The sequence below is a fragment of the Trachemys scripta genome, chromosome 9 (assembly GCF_013100865.1).
Source record: "Trachemys scripta elegans isolate TJP31775 chromosome 9, CAS_Tse_1.0, whole genome shotgun sequence".
Taxonomy (NCBI): Eukaryota; Metazoa; Chordata; order Testudines; family Emydidae; genus Trachemys; species Trachemys scripta.
In genome coordinates, this window is record NC_048306.1 from 14,363,259 (window position 1) to 14,387,809 (window position 24,551).

The 24,551-nt window shown below is 42.3% G+C and overlaps 1 protein-coding gene across 10 annotated transcripts in view; it reads left to right on the forward strand.

Annotated features, from left to right (window-relative positions):
* GRIA3 (glutamate ionotropic receptor AMPA type subunit 3) overlaps positions 1-24,551 on the forward strand; it is a 212,686-nt gene that overhangs the window by 125,669 nt on the left and 62,466 nt on the right. For 9 of the 10 annotated variants that reach the window (XR_004647162.1, XR_004647163.1, XR_004647164.1 and 6 more), the window contains exons 9-11: positions 75-182; positions 1,408-1,614; positions 20,172-20,548. Coding sequence is in view for 7 of the 10 variants with exons in the window: in XM_034781955.1 (XP_034637846.1) it covers positions 75-182; positions 1,408-1,614; positions 20,172-20,548 (692 nt within the window). In the remaining 3 variants the exon portion in view is untranslated. The remainder of the gene's footprint in view (positions 1-74; positions 183-1,407; positions 1,615-20,171; positions 20,549-24,551) is intronic. The other variant, XM_034781950.1, reaches the window with a different exon arrangement.

A 24,551-nucleotide genomic window follows, 5' to 3' on the forward strand; every position in this document is an offset into this window, starting at 1 on the left:
TATTTAAGCATCAGTTTTATGCACCAAAATCATTATAAAAATATGTAACTAGGTAACACTCTCTGCTTTTGTAGGCTGGTTACTGGAATGAATATGAAAGATTTGTGCCAGCACTAGACCAGCAAGTGTCTAATGACACTTCATCTGTGGAGAATAGAACAATAGTAGTCACTACCATCCTGGTAAGTTGCATGTTCTTAGTCAGTATGTGCTTAGGTGGGAAGACACGTGTATTCTGAGATTTATTAGAAGGCCCAATGTTGAATGCTGTGTGACTTCAAGTGACTGAGAAGTTCAGCAACCTCCAGAGATGTACGGAGGGCTTGATCCTGCCAACACTTACACACATGAGTAAACGTACTCACGGGAGGAGTCCCACTGATCTCAACATTGTGCTTTCCTTCTTCTCAGTTACTTGAACTCAGTGGAACTCCTCACGTGAGTAAAGTTACTTATGTATGTACATGATTGCAGGATCTGGCCCCTACTGCTGTAGGACCAAATCTTGCAGCCCTCACTCAGGCACAGCTCCTGTTGATTGAGTAAGGATAGCACAATCTGGCCCACAGTGAATTGGAAATGCTTTGACAATATGTAAAGACATCCAATGCTTGTGGAGAATAATGCTCTTCTTATATCTCATAGTCAGTGTTATCTGTGTCAGTTCTAAAGCCTATTGCTTATGTGGTCTGTAATACAGTATTATTTGTGCCTTTGGTGCCTGTTACAATTGTCCTGAGCATGAGTCAGTTTCATGACTTTGCTAGTAGGATCATATTTTACTTGACTATAATTTAGTGAGACACACTCAGCCTTTCAGCTGGGATTTTCAAAGAAGTCTACGGGAGTTAGGTGATCTGTGGTGGAGCTGGGCACCTAAATGCCTCAGGCTTCTTTGAAAATCCAAGCATCAGCGTTATCCTGCACCATTTAAATAAGTGGGGATTTTGCCATTGACTTCAATGGGAGCAGGAGCAGGTACATCACTGCTTTATAAGCTAAGTACTGCATTATTATGGTGTGCTTATCTTTGATCTACTGGAGATTCAGGCCTGATCCTGAAAAAAGACTGTAAGTTTACTCATGTGAGTAGCCCCATTGCCTTAGTGGGAATACTCTTGTGATTAAAGCGAATTGCATGTGTGTTTGCAGGATCTGGCCATTTGATGAATTTCAGTTGCGCTTCTAAGGATTGTTAAACTAAACTATTCTGTCTTGCCAGGAAGCCTTTAATGTCTATGTGAAGCTGACTTGGAAATCTTTCCAATTACTATATAAGAGCAGCCCAGGAAATATTGTTGATATTTGCCAATAACATAAAATAATGCTAATAACAGCTCTCGTTTTGCATATTTTAAAGGCATGTGTTATATTCATAGACTTTTGATCTTTGCTTTTGTTTCAAAGGAATCGCCATATGTAATGTATAAGAAAAACCATGAACAACTAGAAGGGAATGAGAGATATGAAGGATATTGTGTAGACTTAGCTTATGAAATAGCAAAACATGTTGGAATAAAATACAAACTGTCAATTGTTGGAGATGGGAAATACGGAGCTAGGGACCCTGAGTCTAAGATATGGAATGGCATGGTGGGTGAACTAGTCTATGGGGTAAGTTTCCCTTAACGTTCATTTTAATGTTCTTTTTTTTAAAAAAACATGCACGACATTAATAAACTGCAAAATAAAAAATCTCTGTTTAAATTTGTTTTACAATCTCTAGATATTTATTTTTAGTCTCATTTTGTAATCTATTTAAAAAAAAAATTTGTTCCATTGCATGGAGAGTGTTTTTTTCACTGCCACCCCCACTAGTCTATCCACCAAATGGTTACACAATGGTATGTGGGGTGAACATATTTACTTTGCGTAAACACAGCAGAACATTTCTGCTTTGTCCTGAGCTAACAACCTGCATATGCTGATCTAGTGTGCACCTTGCTTTCTGCTTGCAGGCTGACAGCCATTTCTTCCTTCTCCCTGTAATCTTTGTGAACAATGAGGGATGTATTGTGCTCTGCACAATGTGGGTGCATGTGTTTGTGAGGAGAGGATACAAGGATCTTCCATCCCTTCTTCGTGCATATGTAAGGCAGGAGTGCATCCTGAGCTCTGGGACGACACAAGACTACCAGCAGCACTGGTGCTGGCTCCCAGAAAAGAGTGCAGAGCTAGCTTTGTATGAGGAGACATTTGCCCTGTACCCTTGTAAAAAAGTGGAACAGAAGCAGGATGCACTGGAGCTCCAGAAGCTGTCATCCCTGCTGGAAGAACTCTGTCTCCAAAGTTGCCCTGGGGCTTGATCCTACTCTCATTCAAGTCAATGGCAAAACTCCCATTAACTTTCCTGGCCCTAAGCGGCTGATCCTGCAACATGGAAACCAGTGAGAGTTTTGCCATTGACTTCAGGCCAAAAGATGCACCGACATGTTATGGCTTTTCACCAGGGCATATTTCATGATACAGGCCTAATATCACCACATTTATGGAGTGTTACAACCCCAACAAGGTCTACTCCTCCTAAGCTCTGGGTTTAGTTTTAAAATATCTGCTACCAGCCAATCAACTGCTGTCTAGTTAAATGTGCTGCTACTTTTATGTTTGCATATCATGTGTACATCACTTTGAGTAATAGGCACAAAAGACACTGGGTAACTGTTTTATTATTGCTATATTTAAAAAACAATTAGGATTTCTTAATGCTGAAATAGTAACTCAGGCCTGCCCAGCCCATTCAACTTTTTTGAGCCCTGTCCATTCTTCTTATATGTGTTTTAAACCTTAGAAAACAGTGATTTTATGGTCTGACTTTTGGGGAGGAAGGAGTGGAGTCTAATGGGCACTAAGTGAAGAGGTCTGGAAATCAGGACTCCTGGGTCATATCCTTTCCCGCCCACTGACTTGACGTGTGTGACCTGAGCAAGTCACCAAACTTCTCTGTGCCTCAGTTCTACCAGCTATGAAACAGGAATAATAATATTACCTATCTCACAGGGTGAGGCTTTATGAGACACTTTGAGAGTTGCTAGCTCAGGGTATAGTATTATTACACTGCAGTGAAATCCTAAACTCTCAGTGTTTCTCTCCAGGTCAAGAAACTTCAATACTGTTATCTATAATTAGGTCATCTGCAACTGCCCTAGTCATCTAGGCATGTAGCGGCCAATAAAGCAGATCTAGTCATTTTAAAAATGCATACTAAAGAGAGCCAAGTGACAAAGAGAAAAGTCAATTCCTAAAGCTGTAGTCACAAGCTGGGATTGAGCCTGTTGGAGAGTGTGTTATAAGCAATGTCACTTCCTTTGGGACTTGATGCAGGTAAAATTAACCTCTGCAGCTGCTGGACCATGGAAGATGCCTCTGTATCAAGGGCTTGCAGCAGGGAAAACTAATCCCAGCTCTGCAAGGTGCTCCCAAAGAGCAGGCCTTGGGGAGGAGAAAGTTTGCCCCCTTTTTCAAGCCAGCTTTTCTTTGAATAAGCTGGTTTGACGTAGAGCCCGCAGCCACATCCTTCTGGGACTAGCACAGCTCAGAAGGCTATGCCTGTTGTGTATTGCCGAGCCCCGGGTGCTTTACCTCAACATGACTGCACTTATGAACCTTTGTCTGCAGAGAGAACTGCAGCTTTGTGAGCACCACACACACCGAGACTGCGCTGGTAGAAAAACAAAAACCTGTCCCTCGGTCTGTCTTTTGTTTCATCCAGTGGGTTCGTTCCCTTGTATTTAGGAAGCTGGGTTAGCAAGGCTTTAGCTTTCCAGTTAGTGACAAATTGAAACACTTTTCATTTAGTTTGGAAAATGAACAGCTATGCCTTATTCTTGTGCAGTCAAAGCTTAATGATTTGAATCACATTAAACTGCAATGCTCAGTTATCCAAAGGTCAGACATGTCCCCTGAGGTTTGACTGAAGATCCAGCCCAACAGAGTTGCCCAGCTCTGCTGGGCTGGCGCTGGAGTGGAACTGCAGGAGCCAGCAGGCCTTAGGGAGGCCACCTGGGTCTCTGTAATCAGGGAAGACAACCCTGCTATGTTCAAGTCAACATAGACTTCAAAGCCTCCCCCAATCATCTGCAGGCTTCTGGTGTCTTCCTGAAATGCTCTTATCCTTTCTCCATCTGCAGAAAGGGGGATAGCGACCTACAGCACTCAGCACTCTCAGAGGTGAGGATAATGAGCCAGTGGAAAACACTTTGAAGATGAAAAATGCTCTGTAACCACTAATTATTAGGAACAGGTGTCTCATTTACATGACGACTCTCCTTTATCTCCCATGAGCTGAAAACTCTATTATGAAACTGAAAGTAAAGGTGCACGTTTCCCCAGGTGCCATTGTGAGCCTTGGCTGTGAAATGACTGTCACATTTGCCTCCTCTGGATTCCATTTTGTGTAAACGAGGGGGAGATTAATTTTTAAATGCCTTTATTAGCATGTATATAACCAGACAAGTAGGGATAAAAGAAGCTTGAGTTGGGGATTTTTGGAACAAGTTTATCCAACAGTTGAACAGAGTTGCTGCTGAATGCACTGTTTCAGATGGTATTTGTTTTAACAGCTAACCGCTGTGCAGTCGCATGGCAAATAAGATGTTACTGTGTTATAGAATCATAGAAATGTAGGGCTGGACGGGACCTTGAGAGGTCATTTAGTCCAGTCCCCCATGCTGTGGCAGGATCAAGTAAACCTCGGCCATCCCCGAGAGGTGTTTGTTTAACCTGTTCTTAAAAACCATTGATGATGGATATTCCACAACCTCCCTCAGTAACCTATTCCAGTGCTTAACTAGCCTCATAGAAAGTTTTTCCTAATCTCTAACCTAAATCTCCTTGTCTGCAGTTTAAGTCAATTACTTCTTGCTGCTAACCTGACATGTTTGTTGACATCGCTGGGGAGACAATATGCAAATCCTATTTAATATTGTCCCTTTTGTGTGCATTGCCTCCTGATTTCAGACCTTTTTTACTGAAGCACTTAGGGCAGCCATAGAGTCTGAAATTTCAATGCTAGAAATCTAATTAAAGTTAATTGATGTTTAGCTTCATTTTTGCCATGTCTTTGTTCCTGCCTCCCCGTTACTGCTTCCTACCTTCTTTTGGGGCAACCAGACACTTTCAGGAGAGTAAAGGCAGAACAATCCCTGTGCTTCTACCTCCTGGCCCATATACAAGGTAGATGGGTAGGGACAGGTTCCTTGTGTGTAGGTTCCAGGCAGATTATGGAATGCAAAGCCATTTGCTTTCCTCACATTTTTGTCACTAAAATCTGGATTTCTCATTTAGCTTCATTTTTGCACATTCTCCTTCAGACTAAGTGCAAGGTTCTCAGCTCTGCTGAGTTTCCACTCAGTGTAGCAGAGAAAGAGCCTGTCAAAGTGACCCAGATTCTGAGGACAGTGCTGTATCAGCCCAGCTAACCCTGACCCAAGCATCGGTTAGCATAGCTGAGAGTCTGCTCTTATCTAAGCCATCTAGGAACAGCCCACAAGAGACCATAGCCCGGTGGCCAGAGTACAACCTTCTCCAGGAGCAGTCCTCCCTGCCCCGTGACATATCCCCTACCTCAGGCCTGGGTGTGTGGCCTGGTGATGAAAGTTCTCCCAAGGTGGATGAAATTCTCCACTGGCAGGATGTAGCTGCTTTCTGGTCCCTATGCACCTCGAGAGTGGCGCAAAAAGGGGCGGGACACACTAGAGAATTGGTGGCTGTATGGGGATGATGGCAGTGGGGTGACTTCCCACTGAGAGGAGAGTTAAACTGCTCCCAATCTCTGAACCTGAGTCAATGTTTACATCTGACTAGCAGAGCAGCCCACCAAGGCAAGTGCTGTCCTCCAATGAGCCATCCGCTAATGGCATCCCCTCCACTTCTGCTGATTAGCAGCACCTCCCACCTCCGATTCTGAGTCCTGTGCCCCAGCCAAATACACTCCAGAGTCTCCACTGCTACAGCCTTTTATAGGATTGGCTCTGCCAAACAGTGTGGCTGGAGGTGGACAAAGCCATGTGGCCACCTCCTTTCCCTTCCCCACCACTTCTGTGTAATAGTTTTCACCTCATATGACATAGAATCCATCACTCTGTTGAGATTTACAATAGAGCTGTGCTTAGAATGGAGGGAAGATGGTCCTGTGGTTACAGCACAAGATCTGGCTCCTGTTCCCACTCTGTCCTGAGAGATCATGAGCAAGTCACTTACCCCAGCCCAGCTCTCACTGCTAGCAAGGGAAGCAATATGGCTGGAGGTATATTCCACCCTTTACCCCTTCCATGGGCTGGAAAAGAGAGTTAAACTGCTCCCAATCTCTGAACCGGAGTCAACATTTAAATCTGACCAGCAGTGCAAAGCACCAAGGCAAGTACTGTCCTCCAATGAGCCATCCCCACTACTTCTGCCAATTAGCAGCAGCACCTCCCACTGAGCGCACACCGGAGATGCTTTGCTCAAGGCTTTAAATCCACCAGCCATGGAGGCCTAGACAATGGCTCTTCTCCCCAATGTAGGGTAAGCCTCTTGCCATAGGCTTTTATTTAGTCTCTTCCTTTTGAAGTGTGCTCCTGTTCTTTCTTTCCTGCCCAGCTGGGGAATCCTCCCCTCCCTGGATCTGATCTGGTTTTCACAGCAGTGAGGCTAATTGAAAGCAGGTTTAACACATTTCTTAGTTGTGCGAACAAAATACTTTTATTAGGGAAAAAAAAAAAGAACCCAAGCCCTACAAGCACCATAAACCCTCCCTTGATAAAAGAGTCTTTAGTAGAACCGCTTTAAGAAGGTAAGATGCAGCAAAGGGGAGGCGCAGGGAATTCAGGGAAAGGCAGCCTCTCCGCTGTCATGTGTAATGTTTGAAAGTGCTGATACACTTCACTGCGTTAAAGTAACCAACAGAAAGGAATAATGTTCTGCTTCGAATGATTCTGGCCACTTGTGCTTAAATAGCATCACGCTTTTGGGAATGGGATGAAGACCATTCTCAGCACGGGGGCAGCATTGGTCTGAGAGAAAAAGGATGGGGGAGGATGAGACGTAGTTCTGTCCCGAACTCTGCCCGTAATTCCCAGATCAAGAAGACAGACCCACGCTAGCTCTGACCAAATAAGTGTGCTAAAAATAGAGGGTAGGCAAGGCCGGCAGGGCTAGCCACCCTAAGTATGTACCCATCCACGATGCTAGGCATGGACTCGACAGCTGCTCCCTCGAGCTGAAATGATGCTTCTATTTGTAGCGCATTCGTTCAGTCAGAGCCAGCATGGGTGTGTCTCCTCAAGCTGGGAATTCCCCTCCCCTCTGCAGCTCAAAGTGTGGCTGTACCCGAAGTCCCTTAGTCTCCCTGAGCCTCAGGCTAGGTCTATACTACCCGCCTGAATCGGCGGGTAGAAATCGACCTCTCGGGGATCGATTTATCGCGTCCCGTCGGGACGCGACAATCAATCCCTGAATCGGCGCTCTTACTCCACCAGCGGAGGTGGTAGTAGGCGCCGCCGACAGAAAGCGGCAGAAGTCGATTTTGCCGCCGTCCTCACAACGGGGTAAGTCGGCTGCGATACATCGAATTCAGCTACGCTATTCACGTAGCTGAATTTGCGTATCTTAAATCGACTCCCCCCTGTAGTGTAGATGTACCCTTAGACTCTCCAGTTATGAAATGGGAATAATAATACCCCTCACATGGGGGACTGTGAGGATGTAATTAATAAACACTTTGGCCATGTCTACACTAAGGGAAAAGGTGCATTTTTTAACATGTTAGCTAGTGCAGTCGTTCCCAACCATGGGTCTGGGGCCCCCTGGGGAGCCGCGAGGTGGTTTCAGGGGGTCCGCCAAGAATGACCAGCGTTAGACTCGCTGGGGCCCAGGGCAGAAAGTCAAAGCCCTGCCTTGCAGGATTGCAGTCCAGGGCCCTGAGCCCTGCTACTCGGGGCTGAAGCTGATGCCTGAGCAACTTAGCTTAGCTGGGGGTCCCCTGTGGCATGGGGCCCCAGGCAATTGTCCTGCTTGGTACCCCCTAACCCTAGCCCTGGCTTTTATATGCAGAAAAACAGCACAGTTTGGCCGTGGAGTTTTTAATAGCAGGTGCGGGGGGCTCAGAAAGAAAAAGGTTGAGAACCCCTGAGCTAGAGTGTTAACTATCACCTTTACCATCCTAGTGTAGACAAGGCAGGTTGTAGTTTTAACATACATTAGCCCTAGGGTTTACCTTGCCCAGCTAACATGTTAAAGCTACAATTTGCCTTATTTACACCAGGATTTTAACGTGCGTGTGTTAACACACGTTAGTTCATGAATGCATTAACATATCATCTAATTTGTTAAAACACACCTTTTTCATTAGTGTCAACATGGCCTTTGAAAGTGTTTTAATATCTTTGAAGGGAGTGGTCAGCATTCAAAAGTCAACATTTAGATACCACCCGAAATACATGAGATAACTTATTTCCTGTTCTAAGTATAGGGAGAAATGATGGCATCTCCCATGGTACTGAATGGTGGCAGATGCTGATCTTTAATCACAACCACTGTATAAATCCATAGCACTATCTTCTATTGTTGCTTACTTGTTCTGCACGCAATACTTCTGGAGACAGCTGGGGTTTTGCTTCCCAATGGAATGCACACAGTGAACACCTGGTGTAATGTCTCTCTGATCCTCCATAAGGGGTAATTTAGAATGCAATCTAAGTTTTGGCCCAATTCCCAGATCAGGCAAAGATCTTTCAAAGTGACTATAGCACTGGGCTACTTCTCAAAAAGCAAAGAACTGATAAATTCGCCAGCACCTGCAGACAGGAACACCCAATAATTCATGAAGGCAGGAACGAGGCCCTCATCTTCTATTTGTATCTCTGTGCTATGTCTCTCTCTACTCCCCAAGCCTGGAATTAGAAAGGATTTTCTCTGGCCTTTTGAGGGGAGGAATTCCCAGCCACTGAGAGCAGGGAGCATCTAGTCTTTCTTCCTGTGTCACTTTCCTTCTCCTGCAAGGAAGGATGTTTCTACAAGGCGTTTTTTTTTTTCCTGGTCCCACAGGGGACTGAACAGCTCCTGCCTGATCAGGTCAGTTGTTATGTGCCTGGTTGAATGGGGAGGATTCTTTCACTGCTCAAATGCAACGTGAGCAATAAAGAAGATGCCTGAAACTGCATTATTCAGTAATATTTCTCAGAGATTAGCAAGGCTAGTTGTTTTAGAAACCCTCAAATTCTGCAGGGGTGGGGGATTGGTTGGCTGTGTCTTTAAGATTGGCTTAATTTTTATGGGCCCTGTTTATTCCACGTCCATCATCAAGAGAGAAATTCACTCCAGTGCTGCAATTATTAATGATGGTTAGGGCACCTAGAGCCTTAGGTAGCTAGATTTAAAATAATTAAAAAGACAAGTAAGTAAATGAATGCTGGCTAGAAACCTGGGGCCTGACTCTAACCTGAGCAGTGTAAATTCATCAGGGTTACTCATGATGAACACCACTAGGAGGGTGATAAGAATCAGGCATTGGGGCTCTACCTCTAGCTGGTTCACCTAAATTTTAGACCGCTCAAGTACAAGAAAATACTGATTATGTTAAGAAAATCCAGTACATTACACTAGATAGCAGTGTTTATGTTAGTAATGAATTAGTCTAGTATAAATGCGAGGCGGTCTGTTAAAGGAAGGTAATGTAGTGGAATATTCACACATGTACACACACGTACACATACACACAAACATACACTTGCATGAGGGTCGGTCTTCAATAATGATTTGGAGGATGGCGTGGACTGCACCCTAAGCAAGTTTGCAGATGACACTAAACTGGGAGGAGTGGTAGATACGCTGGAGCGTAGGGATAGCATACAGAGGGACCTAGACAAATTAGAGGATTGGCCAAAAGAAATCTGATGAGGTTCAACAAGGATGAGTGCAGAGTCCTGCACTTAGGATGGAAGAATCCCATGCACTGCTACAGACTAGGGACCGAATGGCTAGGCAGCAATTTTGCAGAAAAGGACCTAGGGGTTACAGTGGATGAGAAGCTGGATATGAGTCAACAGTGTGCCCTTGTTGCCAAGAAGGCTAACGGCATTTTGGGCTGTATAAGTAGGGGTATTGCCAGCAGATCGAGGGACGTGATCATTCCCCTCTATTCGACATTGGTGAGACCTCATCTGGAGTACTGTGTCCAGTTTTGGGCCCCACACGACAAGAAGGATTTGGAAAAATTGGAAAGAGTCGAGCGGAGGGCAACAAAAATGATTAGGGGTCTGGAGCACATGACTTCTGAGGGGAGGCTGAGGGAACTGGGATTGTTTAGTCTGCAGAAGAGAAGAATGAGGGGGGATTTAATAGCTGCTTTCAACTACCTGAAAGGGGGTTCCAAGGAGGATGGATCTAGACTGTTCTCAGTGGTACCAGATGACAAAACAAGGAGTAATGATCTCAAGTTGCAGTGGGGGAGGTTTAGGTTGGATATTAGGAAAAACTTTTTCACTAGGAGGGTGGTGAAGCACTGGAATGGGTTACCTAGGGAGGTGGTGGAATCTCTTTCCTAAGAGGTTTTTAAGGTCAGGCTTGACAAAGCCCTGGCTGGGATGATTTAGTTGGGGATTAGTCCTGCTTTGAGCAGGGGGTTGGACTAGATGACCTCCTGAGGTCTCTTCCAACCCTGATATTCTATGATTCTATGATAAGCGTATGTCGGTGCTCTGATCCCTAAAAAAAGAAGTACTGGAAGCCCCTGGGACTCCGCTCCAGAAGGACAGATAGTGGCTTTGTAACCTGGGCCAGTGCAGGTTACTGAGCCACCACCTCTCTTCTTTTGGAGTTGACCAGGTGGAGGAAGCAGTGTGAGTAGATGGCACCTTCATCTTTTCCACCTATTCCGCTTCCTGGCTTGTTCCAGTAGGAGAGGTGGCTTGGTAACCTGAGATGTCCAAGATACTGAGCTGCCATCTCCTTCCAGCATGGAGAGCCTGGGGAGAAGTATGCTTACTTTTCTCTAGCTGTTGGTTTTTTCCTATCTTCCTATCCCCCATATAGTTACTCTGAAGTTAATTTTGTGCACTGATTTTAACTTGTTCTTTAATTTTTGTAATAAACACTGAGAAGTTTATGGGAAATTTTAAACAAAATGTGCTCATAGCACAGTCCAGACTCATTCATAGAATATCAGGTTTGAAAGGGACCTCAGGAGGTTCTCTAGTCTAACCCCCTGTTCAAAGCAGGGCTAATCCCCAGACAGATTTTTGCCCTAGATCCCTAAATAGCCCCCTCAAACATTGAACTCACAATCCCGAGCTTAGTAGGCCAATGCTTAAACCACTGAGCTATCCCTCTGCCCTCTTGAGGATCATTTCCTCCCACATTTGTTCACTTTGCTTCTTTTGGGGCAGTTTCTTTTGCTTCCACATGAACAGCTCTAGAACCACTAATTATTAATAGAAAAGAAATTAAAGTATTGTGAATAATGGAGACTGCCCATAAAATGTATCAAAGGTAACTGGCAATAGTGGTAACTTATTTCTAAAACTACTATCTCATTATCATATTTTATTATGACTTTTTAAAACAACTTTCCTATCAATTACTGCAGACCAGGGTCAGAATAACTAATTACATTCAAAATAAATTGCCAACATATTTATTCTATTAATGTAAATAAGATAGTAAGAGAGTCTATATAACAATCTATCCTATGACAATAACTGTCCGTGCAAAAGCAAGCATCTGCCAATCTGTCCAGTGAATCCTGAAATAAAATACTACTGGATACATAATAAATCTTTGCTCATATACGTACAGCAGAGAGTAACAGTTAAACACATGATGATTCAGCACTTAGGCACTTAAACATGCAGATAGGCCCCCAAGAGGGATTTTTCAAATGTGCCGAATTCCCTAGTTCCCTTTCTGTAGTTAATCACCCAGCACTGGATTCCTGTTACACCAGCACATTCACAACTCATGTATTGTGAGTCACATGTATAGTGACTGTGTCTGGTTAATATTGAACCCAGTATGGTTTATTAACCATTAACCTACCAAGGGACTAAAAATATGTGTTGGGAGATTCTTCAGTGAATTAGTGCCAGAACCATATAGTTCCTGTAGTGGATTTTTAGCTGACTTGTTCCCCCAAAGTCTCATCATTATGTACATGAACCAACCATGCATTAATTTACAAGCATAATAAATGACTGGCCTATAAGAAACAAATATAAAATTCAAGCCACCTGAAAATAGATTTTGCAACAATGAGTTGTGGGTGTTCCTCGCTAGTGAAGCATAACCACTCAAGTGAGTAGGTCAACAGGCATAGTCTACATGAAAGTCTACAGATGTGCAGCGCTATAAGAATATACGTGATGGGCCAAATTTTCAAAGGGCTTCCTTACTTGCATTTCCAAAATGTGCAAGTGTATATTCATAACAACACATTTGTCTATGTATCAAGCGATTGCACACTCGAGCAGCTAATTAGAAACACACCTGATTTGCTTGAGCAAACACGGAGGGATTTGTGTGCAGAAAAGATGTCCTTGCACATATTAAAGGCTTTAGTAAGGAGTACCGCTGTCCTTGCTCAGACAGAACCCCCATTAACATCAATTTCATTTTTATTTTAATAAAATACGTGTATGGAATAGACTTTAGACTTGATTGTGCAATCAAACTCAGGCATTGGCAGGTATTTACAGTATGTAACTGTGACTAGCTTTCCAGGTTTCTTTTTTCCCATTTCTGCTTATTAAACTTCCAAAAAAAAACCCTCTCTGGTACAATCAATAAATGACAGGCTGTCTGAAAGGCATGGACATTGCGATCAGATTTAAATAAAGGCAATAGTCACTTCTTTTGTGGCACAGCTCTTAATCAGCTCTTATTAACCTTTCCTATTAACTTCCACTCACAACTTCTACTCAAGCATTTTTCATTGGAAGAAGATACTTTTTGCACAGCTGGAAACCAAAATCTGTGTATAATGGTGTGCACCATGTTAGTTACTGATAAATTAAATTTCTTGAAGATTGGATTTTTTTTTAGTCTTTTGAAATGATGCTTTACTAATGAAACTTCATTGACTCATTAAATAATATCAATGTTGATCATTACAGAGAGTTTAAAATGAGACAGAAGATAATAAGTAACCTTGTATAATACTAAGTGGGCTTTTTATAATAAATAGGGCATACATTTATCAAAATGTTTAAGTTTTTATCATTAAAAGGGCTTAGTTCTTTCACTTGCAGGCATTGTGATTAATTGTGCTTGCATTTGGGGGCTTCCAGGTATCTCTTCTGCTCGCCCACCCACCCCAAACTACATTATCTGTGCCTCTGTTCCAGCACAACTTATCACACATTTTTCACCCCATTCTAGTCACTGCAGATATTTTCCATTAACCTGAACAGTTTTTACACTTACAGTGGTGTTACAGTGGTGTTACAGTACACTATGACCATTAGCTGTTTTTTATATCATTGGTGTAGATTAAATATATTGTGCTTTCTGCATATAACTAAAAGGACAAAATACAATGGATGTTTATTTTCTCATTTTAGAAAATACCATAGTTTTACTGTTGCAGAGTTGTAGCGTCAAATGCTGTAAATTAATGTTTCTAAAAAAGAAAAACATTAACACGGTTCATTCTAGCATTCCAAAGACCTCAACAGACTTTCCAGACTGATTGCAAATTATGGTCTTATCCCCTAACTGAGAAATGAACCCTCCTGCAACTGTCCCACATATGGAAAACTCATTGAAGTCTCCAGGCTACAAGATCACACCCTATATATACCAGTGTCATGTCACCAATTACTAAAATGTAGCCATTTCTGAAGCTGGCAATCTCTAACCATTGCACACAGGATCAAATGCACCCTGTGCAGAGAGCCAACACAGGTCCAGTAGTTTATTGTAAGTTCTCAAAATAGGGATCAAGAGCGTTAGCCCTCTTCACCGGGGCGAATTTCACCCATGTGGCACAATTATTGAGGTTAGCTAGAGAAGAAAACTGTAAAAGTTTCCTGCATGTGCTGTGCATTATAAGTGGTCTAAAATGTTGCTTTTTCACTGTAAAAAAATGAACAATGAGTTAATTTATTAATGGTGAAAGGTCCAATCATGCTCCTATTAAATCCAATGAGAGTTTTGTTGTCAACTTCAATGTTAATTGGCTTAACGTTTCTGGGTACACCACCTCCTATCAGCTGTATTAGGAAATGCTGCCTCTGGATGACTCATATTAGCATAGCAACAATGTGTTGCGTATTAACTTCGAATATAATTTAGGAGCCATTTTTATTTGCCTCATTGAATTCTATAAGCTCTAAGACAGGGGTGGGCAAACTATGGCCCGGGGGCTGGTTCTGGCCCCTCAGGGCTTTGGATCCGACCCGCGGTGCCGCCAGCACCACATCCCTGCAGCCCCTGGGCGGGAGGACAGAGGGCTCCATGCATTGCCCTTGCCTCCAGGCACCGCCCCCCTCAGCTCCCATTGGCCGGGAATGGGGAACCGCGGCCAATGGGAGCTTCGGGGAAGGTACCTGGAGATGCGGCAAGGGCAATGCATGCAGAGTCCTCCGTCCCCTCTCTCCCAGGGGCCGCAGCGCTTCCGGGAACGGTGCGGGGCCGGGGACAGGGCAGGCATGCAGGGAGCCTGCCCTGGCCCCGGTGCGTGCCGCTGCCACCCGGGAGCCGCTTGAGGTAAGCGGCACTGGGCACCCCAACCCCCTGCCCTGAGCCCCCTCATATACCCCGCACCCCTCCTGCACCCCAACCCCCTGCCCTGAGTCCCCTCATACACTCCGCACTCTCCTACACCCCAACCCCCTGCCCTGAGATCCCTCCTGCACTCTGCACCCCAACCCCCTTCCCTGAGCCCCCTCATACACCCTGCACCCCCCCTCTGCCCCAATCCCTTGCCCTGAGCCCCTTCTTGTAGACCGTACCCCCTCCCACACCCCGCACTCCCTCCCGCACCCCAACCCCCTGCCCCGGCCCTGCAAACAATTTCCCCACCCAGATGTGGCCCTCAGCCCAAAAAGTTTGCCCACCGCTGCTCTAAGAGCTACCCTCTTATGAATCCCATTTTCTTTTAGTAGGGCAGTAAGTCTGATTGAAATGAATGGGTCTGTGTATTTGAAAACCATCACATTCAAGAAGAATTAGGAGAAATCCTACAAATATGTTTAATTACCATCAATTTCATAGTTATCTGTGAAGGGGCACAATCAGAGCAATCCGTGCCTCATAACACAGAGCGATCTAGCTATACACACAAACCTTGCAGGAAACGGTTCCTGCATAGCCTTCAGGAACTGTGAAAGATACATAGACCCTCAGGATGTCTCATCTAAATGGAATTCCTTGCTACCCTTTCAAAAAAACCCAGTGTCTGACCCGCAACAGGCCACAAAGGACTGTCTGCTAAAGAAATGATGTTGCCTTATCCTATTATGGGCAGATCTCAGAGGTTGAGAATAGTTCTCATCGCCAGAATCAGAGGTTGCTGTATTCATCAGTTCTTTCCCAATTGATGCCTGCATGACCCACTTGTGATGTTGGCAATTCAGTATGCATCACTCTTCTCTTTGAATGAGTTTGCACTTAGCTTTTGCCCCAGCTGCTGCCTTTCAGATACAGTGTGAAACAAATGTCCTGACCACTTGTCATTAAAAATACCATGGGAATTACAAAAATAGGGATGGAATCCTTGGAATCCTGGCCAAATTCCAGCCAGAGAAGTTCTAAGATATTCTGCTTACCTAAATTCTTGATTTCCTGTCTTAACTGATGTGCAGTAGTTGTTAGTTACTACAGTTCCTTCCAGAGGTGGTTAAGGAAGAAGTGAGCCTTGTATGTAGTTCGTAGTTCAGATTAAGTGTGTTGAGATGCTTCAGGATACAAAGATTTAGAGGCAACATTTTCAAAAACACTTCAGCACCTGAGATTTAGAGATTTCAAAAGTGATTTAGGCACTCTATTAGCTTGAGACTACTAAATGCCTAGGTCATTTTTGAACATGGGACTTAAGTTCCTGATTCAATTAGATGCGTTTGAAAAATGTAACCCTGTACTACTTTATATTGGGACAGATTCTGATACTCTTGTTGAATACTGCCTTACTCCACAAACGGTCTAATTGAAGTCAATGAGACCAGTTGTAGAGTAAGGCACTATTCAATGTGAGTAAAATGTTCACAAATGGGACCTACATTATTATTTCATTTTCAGGCTCCTTTTGCAAGCACTTCAGCATTTTAGCTCAAGTAGTTAGTAATGGGTTTAGAAAAATAAAAACAAACAGCACTGTGCAGTCCTGCACACACTCATGTGAGTAGTCCCATTGAATTTGCAAGCTCAGGTTGCAAAAGAAGTATGACTGATGCTGGTATAAGTGCACCTTTGTATATAAATATTACCTGTCTATCTGTTTTGCTTACATTAGATTGCCCCTTCCAAGGTGATATTTTTCCTTCTCAGTTAAAAGACATGACCAATACAGCATGGGCGTTCGCTTTGTTTTAAAAGATTAAAATCTCCTTTCTACTCATGTTCTATTTATACGCAGTGCTGCGTTAGTTAAATATCAGTTTCTGATATTTACACACACATTGTAAACATTAGGTTAAACTGAACCCTGCTGTAACTCCACTGAAGTCAATAGTTTACACCAGGGGCATATATGATTGTTAATCCCATAACTCAATCATTTGACATTTAAAGCAGCAGAAAAATTAGTGCACAAGCTTAAAGGTCATATATTTTTAAAAATTGCTTTAAATTGGTTCATAAAAGCTTTTTGGTGCCCTCCTTAACTGCAAATATACTTCAGAAAGGAGTATTCCAGATTGTTAGTTGGAAATGTGTAAACTAAACCCTTCTGGTGTATTATTATGGAGGACTCCAGCTGAGACAGTTAGCTTACAAAAGCAGCTACACCTACGCCATATGTTTCATAGCTACTTTTCATAATGCCTCTAAGGCAAATTGCATTCCATAGGTAGCAAACATCAGGCAAAGAGAAACAGATTATTTTCATTTAGACACTTTGGGCCAGACTCTCAGCTGGAGGTACTCTGACTAACATCAGCTGCGGATCAGACCTTTTTATGGAGAAAGTGAATACTTTTGCATTGCAAAACTTTTCCCAATTCTCTGGAGCATTATTACTTTGTGAAGGTTACAGAACAGTGAAAGAGGGAGAATTCCATCATGAGCTTTCGCTTAAGGCAAAAACTTGTGAAACTGTAATAGTTAGAACATGCTATCTTCCCCCTTAAGCTTTTCCAATAAAGCTGCCCAAATTGACCCAATTCACTTCCATTAGGTGGTAGAAAAACGTTGTGTAAAAGGTTGGTTAAAAAACCCCAGTGTTGTCATATCCCTCAGTACTGGATTCTGTGCTTACTGAAGTCAGTGGAGTAGAATTGGGCCCTGATTTGTATAAGGCCAGTGGTGGTGATGTAGCTCCATTGGTTACCTGCACCAAACCAGCCTCATCAGTAGCTCTCAGCCAAGCTTCATACTAAAATCATTAGCTATGGTACTATAAGAAAAGATACATGTTGAGTACTACTTGCTATATTTTTACTACAACCAAATGTGAGAAAGTAAATGGGGAAATGCCATGGGACTAGCCTTGTAGTGTTTCTAGATCATACAAGAAAAGCAATCAGCCAAATATGGAGACAGCTATTGGGTGGATTTTAGACACACACAGCATAGGGTTGCCAGGTGTCCATTTTTGACTGGAATGCCCCATCGAAAAGGGACCCTGGCGACTCCAATCAGCACCACTGACCAGGCCGTTAAACGTCCAGCTAAAGCAGACTCCCCACGTGCTGTGGCTCCGTGTGGCTCCCGGAAGCAGCGGCATGTCCCCCCTCCAGTTCCTATGTGTAGGAGCAGCCAGGGGGCTCTGTGCGCTGCCCACACTCCAAGCGCTGGCTCTGCAGCTCCCATTGGCTGGGAACCGCGGCCAATGGGAGCTGCAAGGGTGGCACCTGCGGACGGGGCAGTTTGCAGAGCCACCTGGCCGCGCCTCCGCGTAGGAGCCAGAGTGGGGACATGCCACTGCTTCCAGGAGCCACCTGAGATAAGCACCACCCGGAATCTGCACCCCTGACACACACACCCTATGCCCCAACCCCCTGCCCCAGCCCAGAGCTCCTTCCCACACTGCAAACCCCTCAGCCCCAGCCTGGAGCCACCTCCTGCACCCCAAATGCCTCATCCTCAGCCCCACACCAGAGCTTGCACCCCCAGCCAGGGCCCTCTCACACACCCCCACACCCTAACCCGCTGCACCAGCCCGGTGAAATTGAGCAAGTGAGGGAGGGAGAGCCAGCAATGGGGGGCGGGTGAAGCGAGGGGAGGAGCTCAGAAAAGGGATTGGGCAGGGGCCTCAGAGAAGGGGCGGGGCACGGGTGTTTGGTTTTGTACGAGTAGAAAGTTGGCAACCCTAACACAGCCTCCCCCCCCCACTGACAGTTAGATTGAAGATCCAGGTTGTATTTGAAACACACTAACAGTGCAATCTTCCCAAACAATACAAGCTATTTATTACATATGCACTGACTGACCTATATTGCTACTGTTTAATTAGCATGGGATTATTCTATGGTTCCAATGCAATGTAAATGAAAAGGATCACCAGAAACACTCCCTTCTGCAGACAACCAGAGGAAGAGAGCTCTTCTGTAATTACAGCACTTAGGGCTCATCTTCACTACCAGGGAGATCGACACTGCTGCAATCGACCGATTTAGCAGGTCTAGCGAAGACCCACTAAATCGACAGCAGCGCGCTCTGTGGCTGACTCCGGTACTCCAGCTCCCCAAGAAGAGTAAGGGAAGTCGACCGGAGAGCATCTCCCGTCAACGCAGTACAGTGAAGACACTAGGGTAAGTCGACCTATGCTATGTCAACTCCAGCTACATTATTCATGTACCTGGAGTAGTGTAACTTAGGTCGACTTAACCTGTAGTGAAGACAAGCCCTAAGACTAGAAAATGATGAGGTTATGGTTTGTGTATAAATAAAAACTGCTCATTTTTTCTGGGTGCTTCATCCTTATAGTAGCCATTTGATTGTCCTTCTTGATTTTACAGTGAAAATTCCAACTGTGCTAAACAATGTTGTCTCAGCTAGGTGGGAAAGTCACTGTCTCATATCCCATCACAACGTTTCCAAACTTTATTCGACTATTTTGCTATAATTCAGTGGGATTTGGGTGCCTACTTTCATTAGCTCCTTTGAAAATCCCAGCCTACATCAACGAATCAGTCTGAGCTGATCTTGCTAAAATAAAAAAAAGAGAGTGAGAGAGAGAAAATCAAGCCATAGAGAACCACAGAATGTGTCCATTATGTCCTCAAAGCATATTCCAGACACAGATTATCACTGGTAAACAACAAAAGCAACAGGGGGGAAACCCTTGTCATGTCATTAGGCTTCTAGAGTGTATGTAAAGCAATATAATAACAAACATTCTCAGCTAGTCCTGATAGTTCTAGGTGTCATTATCCCTTCCTAGAATTTAGGAAAAAAATTAACAAATGCCTTGTTAAGGAATCAAAATGGACACTAAAGGTCTGTCATCAAAATAATCCACATGTGATTTCAATCCCCAACATCATGGTGTTGAATGACAGCTTTTGGCTTTATGACAGTTTTAATGAGAGTTTATGGCTACTCGATAAAGCAAAATTCAGTGCAAAGAGTATAGTAAAACTGCATCTGAAGAAGTGAGGTTTTTACCCACAAAAGCTTATGCCCAAATAAATCTGTTAGTCTTTAAGGTGCCACCAGACTCCTTGTTGTGTTAGTAAAACTCTGTTACATAACCCCTCTTCATCTTCAGGAAGTACAGAATTATTTAATTGGACAGCTCACTTTCTTTATCTATATTAGTTGGAGAACATATGTAGCTAGGTTACGTGCCCCTTCTTCATTGTGCCCCTCGTAGAATTATGCATAATTTTTCATTATTATTATTAACTTTCTATCAATAATTTAATGTTCTTAAATCATTTTAATGATTCCAAAACACATGCAATTTGCAATGAAATTCTAACCTAATGATTCTTGTAATTCTTTATTGGCTTTATCATTTAATTATTTTGTTTGAGACTGTCAATTGTAATATGTGGTGACTATTTTGTTACTAACTCCAATATGTTCTCTCTTTTCAGAGAGCAGATATAGCTGTTGCTCCACTCACTATAACGTTGGTACGAGAAGAAGTCATAGACTTTTCAAAACCTTTTATGAGTCTGGGCATCTCCATCATGATCAAGAAGCCTCAGAAATCTAAACCTGGCGTATTTTCCTTTCTGGATCCTTTGGCTTATGAAATTTGGATGTGTATAGTCTTTGCTTACATTGGAGTCAGCGTAGTTCTTTTCCTAGTCAGCAGATTCAGTCCTTATGAATGGCATTTGGAAGACAACAATGAAGAACCGCGTGACCCCCAGAACCCTCCTGACCCTCCAAATGAGTTTGGAATATTTAACAGCCTTTGGTTTTCCCTGGGTGCCTTTATGCAGCAAGGATGCGATATTTCTCCAAGGTTTGTTCCATATCACTCCATCACCTTTTTGCATTTTATGGTCATATGCTGATGCCATGGTGCATATATGTTACTTTCTCAATTTTTTCAGTTCCAAATTTTTTGTTTAACATTCCATCCAATGCTAAGCTTCATCATCAAACCACTACGCTTATTCACCTAGTAAGTGTGTGAGTGGCGTTGCCTTTAATGCCATTCATGCATTTCTGCAAAAACTTATATACACCATGTTGAGACTGTAAAATGCATAGGGTTTTACATTTTCAGCAATGCTTGGAGGGCTACCGTGTTTTTGCTGCATATCTCATTTTACGGTCATCTGCTTGGTGCATATAACATATTTATTTTGCTATGCAAAATAAGAACTGCTTCGAAAACCACATGCAACAGCACTTTAAAACACCTCCATGCCAGTCTCGACTTATGCTGACCTTTTAATTTTCCTTCGAGCTTTAGTTTTCTATGTGTTTCCATTGCACCATCCAGTCATCCATTACTAATTTGTTTACTATCACATTCATATATTCATTTCTCCATATGTACATCTCTAAGAGTTGTTATGTATTGTACTGTATGTGCATCATTATGTAAATCTAGTCTTGTCTGATCTCCTTGTGTTCATAGTCAATGTGGCCTTTTAATAAGTGTTGCCAGTTTTCATAAAATTACTTTTTTTCATGCAAATAGTCTTTCTGAATAAGCCGTTAGGAAAACAGATTTGATGTTAGCTCTATTTTAATACACAATACTGATATTAAGTAGAATTTGATTGCTTTTTAAAGAAAAATTTACAAAGCACTGGAGAGTGCTCAAGTTCTCTTGATTGAACAATGCGTACTTCAAAATGTTTTTTAAATAACATAGTAAAAATGTTTCTATGCATACATCATTAAAATATATTGGTGACGTCTATGATAAGCACTAAATCTACATAGCTTTATAGTAATGGACCTTAACTGGTTTGTATAATAATATTTTTAAAATCAGTTTATAGCTACCATAATTATAAAAAAAAGACTCATTTAGTACAAACAATATACCCTTTCCTCTTTAACAAAGTTGTGAACATATATTACCTTAGGGAACCAAATGATTTCTCAATAAGCACTCATATTCAAAACAAATAGAGCCCATTTCCACATGCTTTCTGTGCCCCTCTCAATGTGCAGACAATACCTAAGTCTTTGACAAATTACCAGACTTTCATAGCCTATATAAAAAGAGAAATCTTGGGTGTAATCCTAGCCCTGTTGAAGTCAAGGGCAAAAGTTCCATTGACTTAAAAGGGCCTGGATTTCATCGCTTATAATATAGAGTTGATCCTGACCCTGCACTCCTTTCACACCCAAATCTCCTATTAATTTCATTAGGGATTTAGGACATGTAAGGAGTGTCGAACTAGATGTGTTATATTTGAAAGCTTGCAATTTCTATTGTTTAGCAGTGAAGAAAGAGAAGTTGATTACTGTGATTAAATTTTTTTTTAAATTACATGCACAACACATTTTCCTAAATATGTGCATACATTAATGTTAGCAAGAAATCTGTTAAATGAGTAAGTGTTCCAATGTGCTACCAGATTGTATATCTATAGCTTTTAGCCTGTTCCTCATGTTTATGCACAATATTTATGGTTTAGTCCCAAAATCTGTACCAAAACTATGCCCCTTTGCTTGCTGTTAAAGATACGGAGTAGTGATAACATTTAAATTGCTGTTGACCATGTGTTTGCCCAATTTAAAGGACCGGGAAATAAGCACTGGGACATCACATGGAAAGCTGCAGGCATTATGCTGTTTCCACTAGACCTGTTTATTGACAGTAAAGAGAAGTGCATAGGGGTTTTTTTTGTTAAGCTCTCATGTGACTATTTGACCTGTTCGGCCTTGTATATTTTGCATAATGAATTGAATATATTCTATCTTTATCAATGCCACAATTATAGGTGACTTGGAAATACCAACTATACAGAGATGACAGTAAATATGTCCAGCCATAACTTTAAACTTAATATTAATACATGAAACATCCATTGAAGACATCGTTCCGTTGTTTTGTTATCTTTAACGATAACAGAAGGCCAGACAATTAGAGTTTTTACGAAAAAAATGTACAATGTTTTAAGGTCCAGAAACACTGTTACTTTGAGCATTGAGCTGATTTAATGTCTAGTTTATTTTCCATAGAAAAGGACTATTCCCAAGCATTCCATTTTGAATCCATACCTTTGTCAGGAAGAAACATAATTCATAACACATTGATTATATTGAATGTTTCATAATATTTTATTGGCATTAAAAGGGATTCATTCTTCCATTGTGAGTTTGCCTGAATACATTTCTTGTGTGAGAGTGTACAGCACTTTTAGAGAGATGCCGACAAGCATTCTGGAGAGATCACTTTTGTGTTTCCTGATAAAGGCTCTTTCAGCTACCTTTGTGTGGAATAACTGTGACATATCTTGGCTAGTTAGATCTATGATGGGTGAGTATTTTTTGTGGATATTCCAGAGGATATATCCCTATACTCTACTCTCTGTGTGTAATAGGATTTGTCTAACCTGAATCAGATAACAGCTACTCACCGTGTTCAGTACATCCCTCTATGGAATCAACATTTGTTCCAGCTGTTTTGTTCTGCTATCAAAGACTACTGTGTTATCAGCATAGTGAGCTAAAGTATTGAGAATCCACTCGTGGTGGTTCAGACATAGATTACCTAAATGGAGAATCTACACAGCAAACAAAAAGCCACACAAAGCACCGTCAAATTCGTAACTTGTTTTGAGCAAAATTGTTTCCTTGCAGGTTCTACGAATCAATGTCAAGGTTTTTTGTTTAAAAGTACTGCATGGGTCTGGTAGGTTAAGGCCGTCGAGTTCCAGGGACCTATTTCTTCCACTGTTAAAACCAAGTGACTCCTCCTAAAGGCATTGGAGTTACTTACAGTGAGATTTTCAAAGGCATGTAGGCATGTAACTCCCATGGAGTTTCTGTGGCGGGAGAATGGGAGTCAGAACTGTTATTGTAATCCTTCATCAGCTGGGGTTTGGGTCATGTGGTCAAGTCCTGTGCAAGCTTCTACCTCATGCAGCTCTATCACACTCAGTGAGCTTGCTGGTGATGTAAGTGCAGAACTTGGCTCACAGTTTAGCATATAGCAGATTACATGTACACTTGAAAGAAAAAGTGGCGGTAGAGATTCAGATTTTTCCCTGAGGAAGTTCAGTGTTTTCCAGCCAGACTTGCTCGTTCTTATATTTTATTAATCTTTTATTGGTAAGAAGAGGCCAATTAAAAATGGATGTCTGCAAAGCCAAATTTTTCTTATAATTTTTATAGGAAATAATACACATTTTTGTGTTCAAGGGTAGAGGAAAAATTCAGGTGCTTTTGATTATAGATAAGAATTTGTTTCTGTATATTACTGTTCTGCAAAGTGAATGCAACTTTTACATAATAATGTTGTGTTTTTCTCTTGTTGCTAATTTGCTCTCATTTAACTCCATGCTTCCTTTCAAATTTCCTCTCAAGGTATGCTCACTTTCTGTTTACTTCCCTTTCAAAGCACCTCCTGAAACCCTATATTGATAATGCTGTTGGTCAATTGCCATGTCTTTGTCTCAAGCTCAGTATGAATTAGTTATTACCAAAAAAAATCATTTAAAATGAATGTTGTACAGTTTGCCGACTCACTGAGGAAATGTGCATTTTATAAAACATCAAAGGTTGCTTGTATTTTTTAAACAAGAGCTTTTTAAACAGCAGTGTTGCACACCTTGTACAGGTGTGACCTCTCTACAATGGTTCTTTTAGGTGTTTTAAGTTGTAATCCTTTTCTCTGTAATTGTTATCTGGGTAATGGACAATAAGTTATGTAACAGCTCAAGTAAAATTATAAGTAATCTCTTATTATCAGCCTGATTTAAATTCAGAGTTTATATGCTAACCCTATTTTCCCTCAGCCCTCTGCACCAGCCCATGCAGTGAGTATAAGGAGCCTT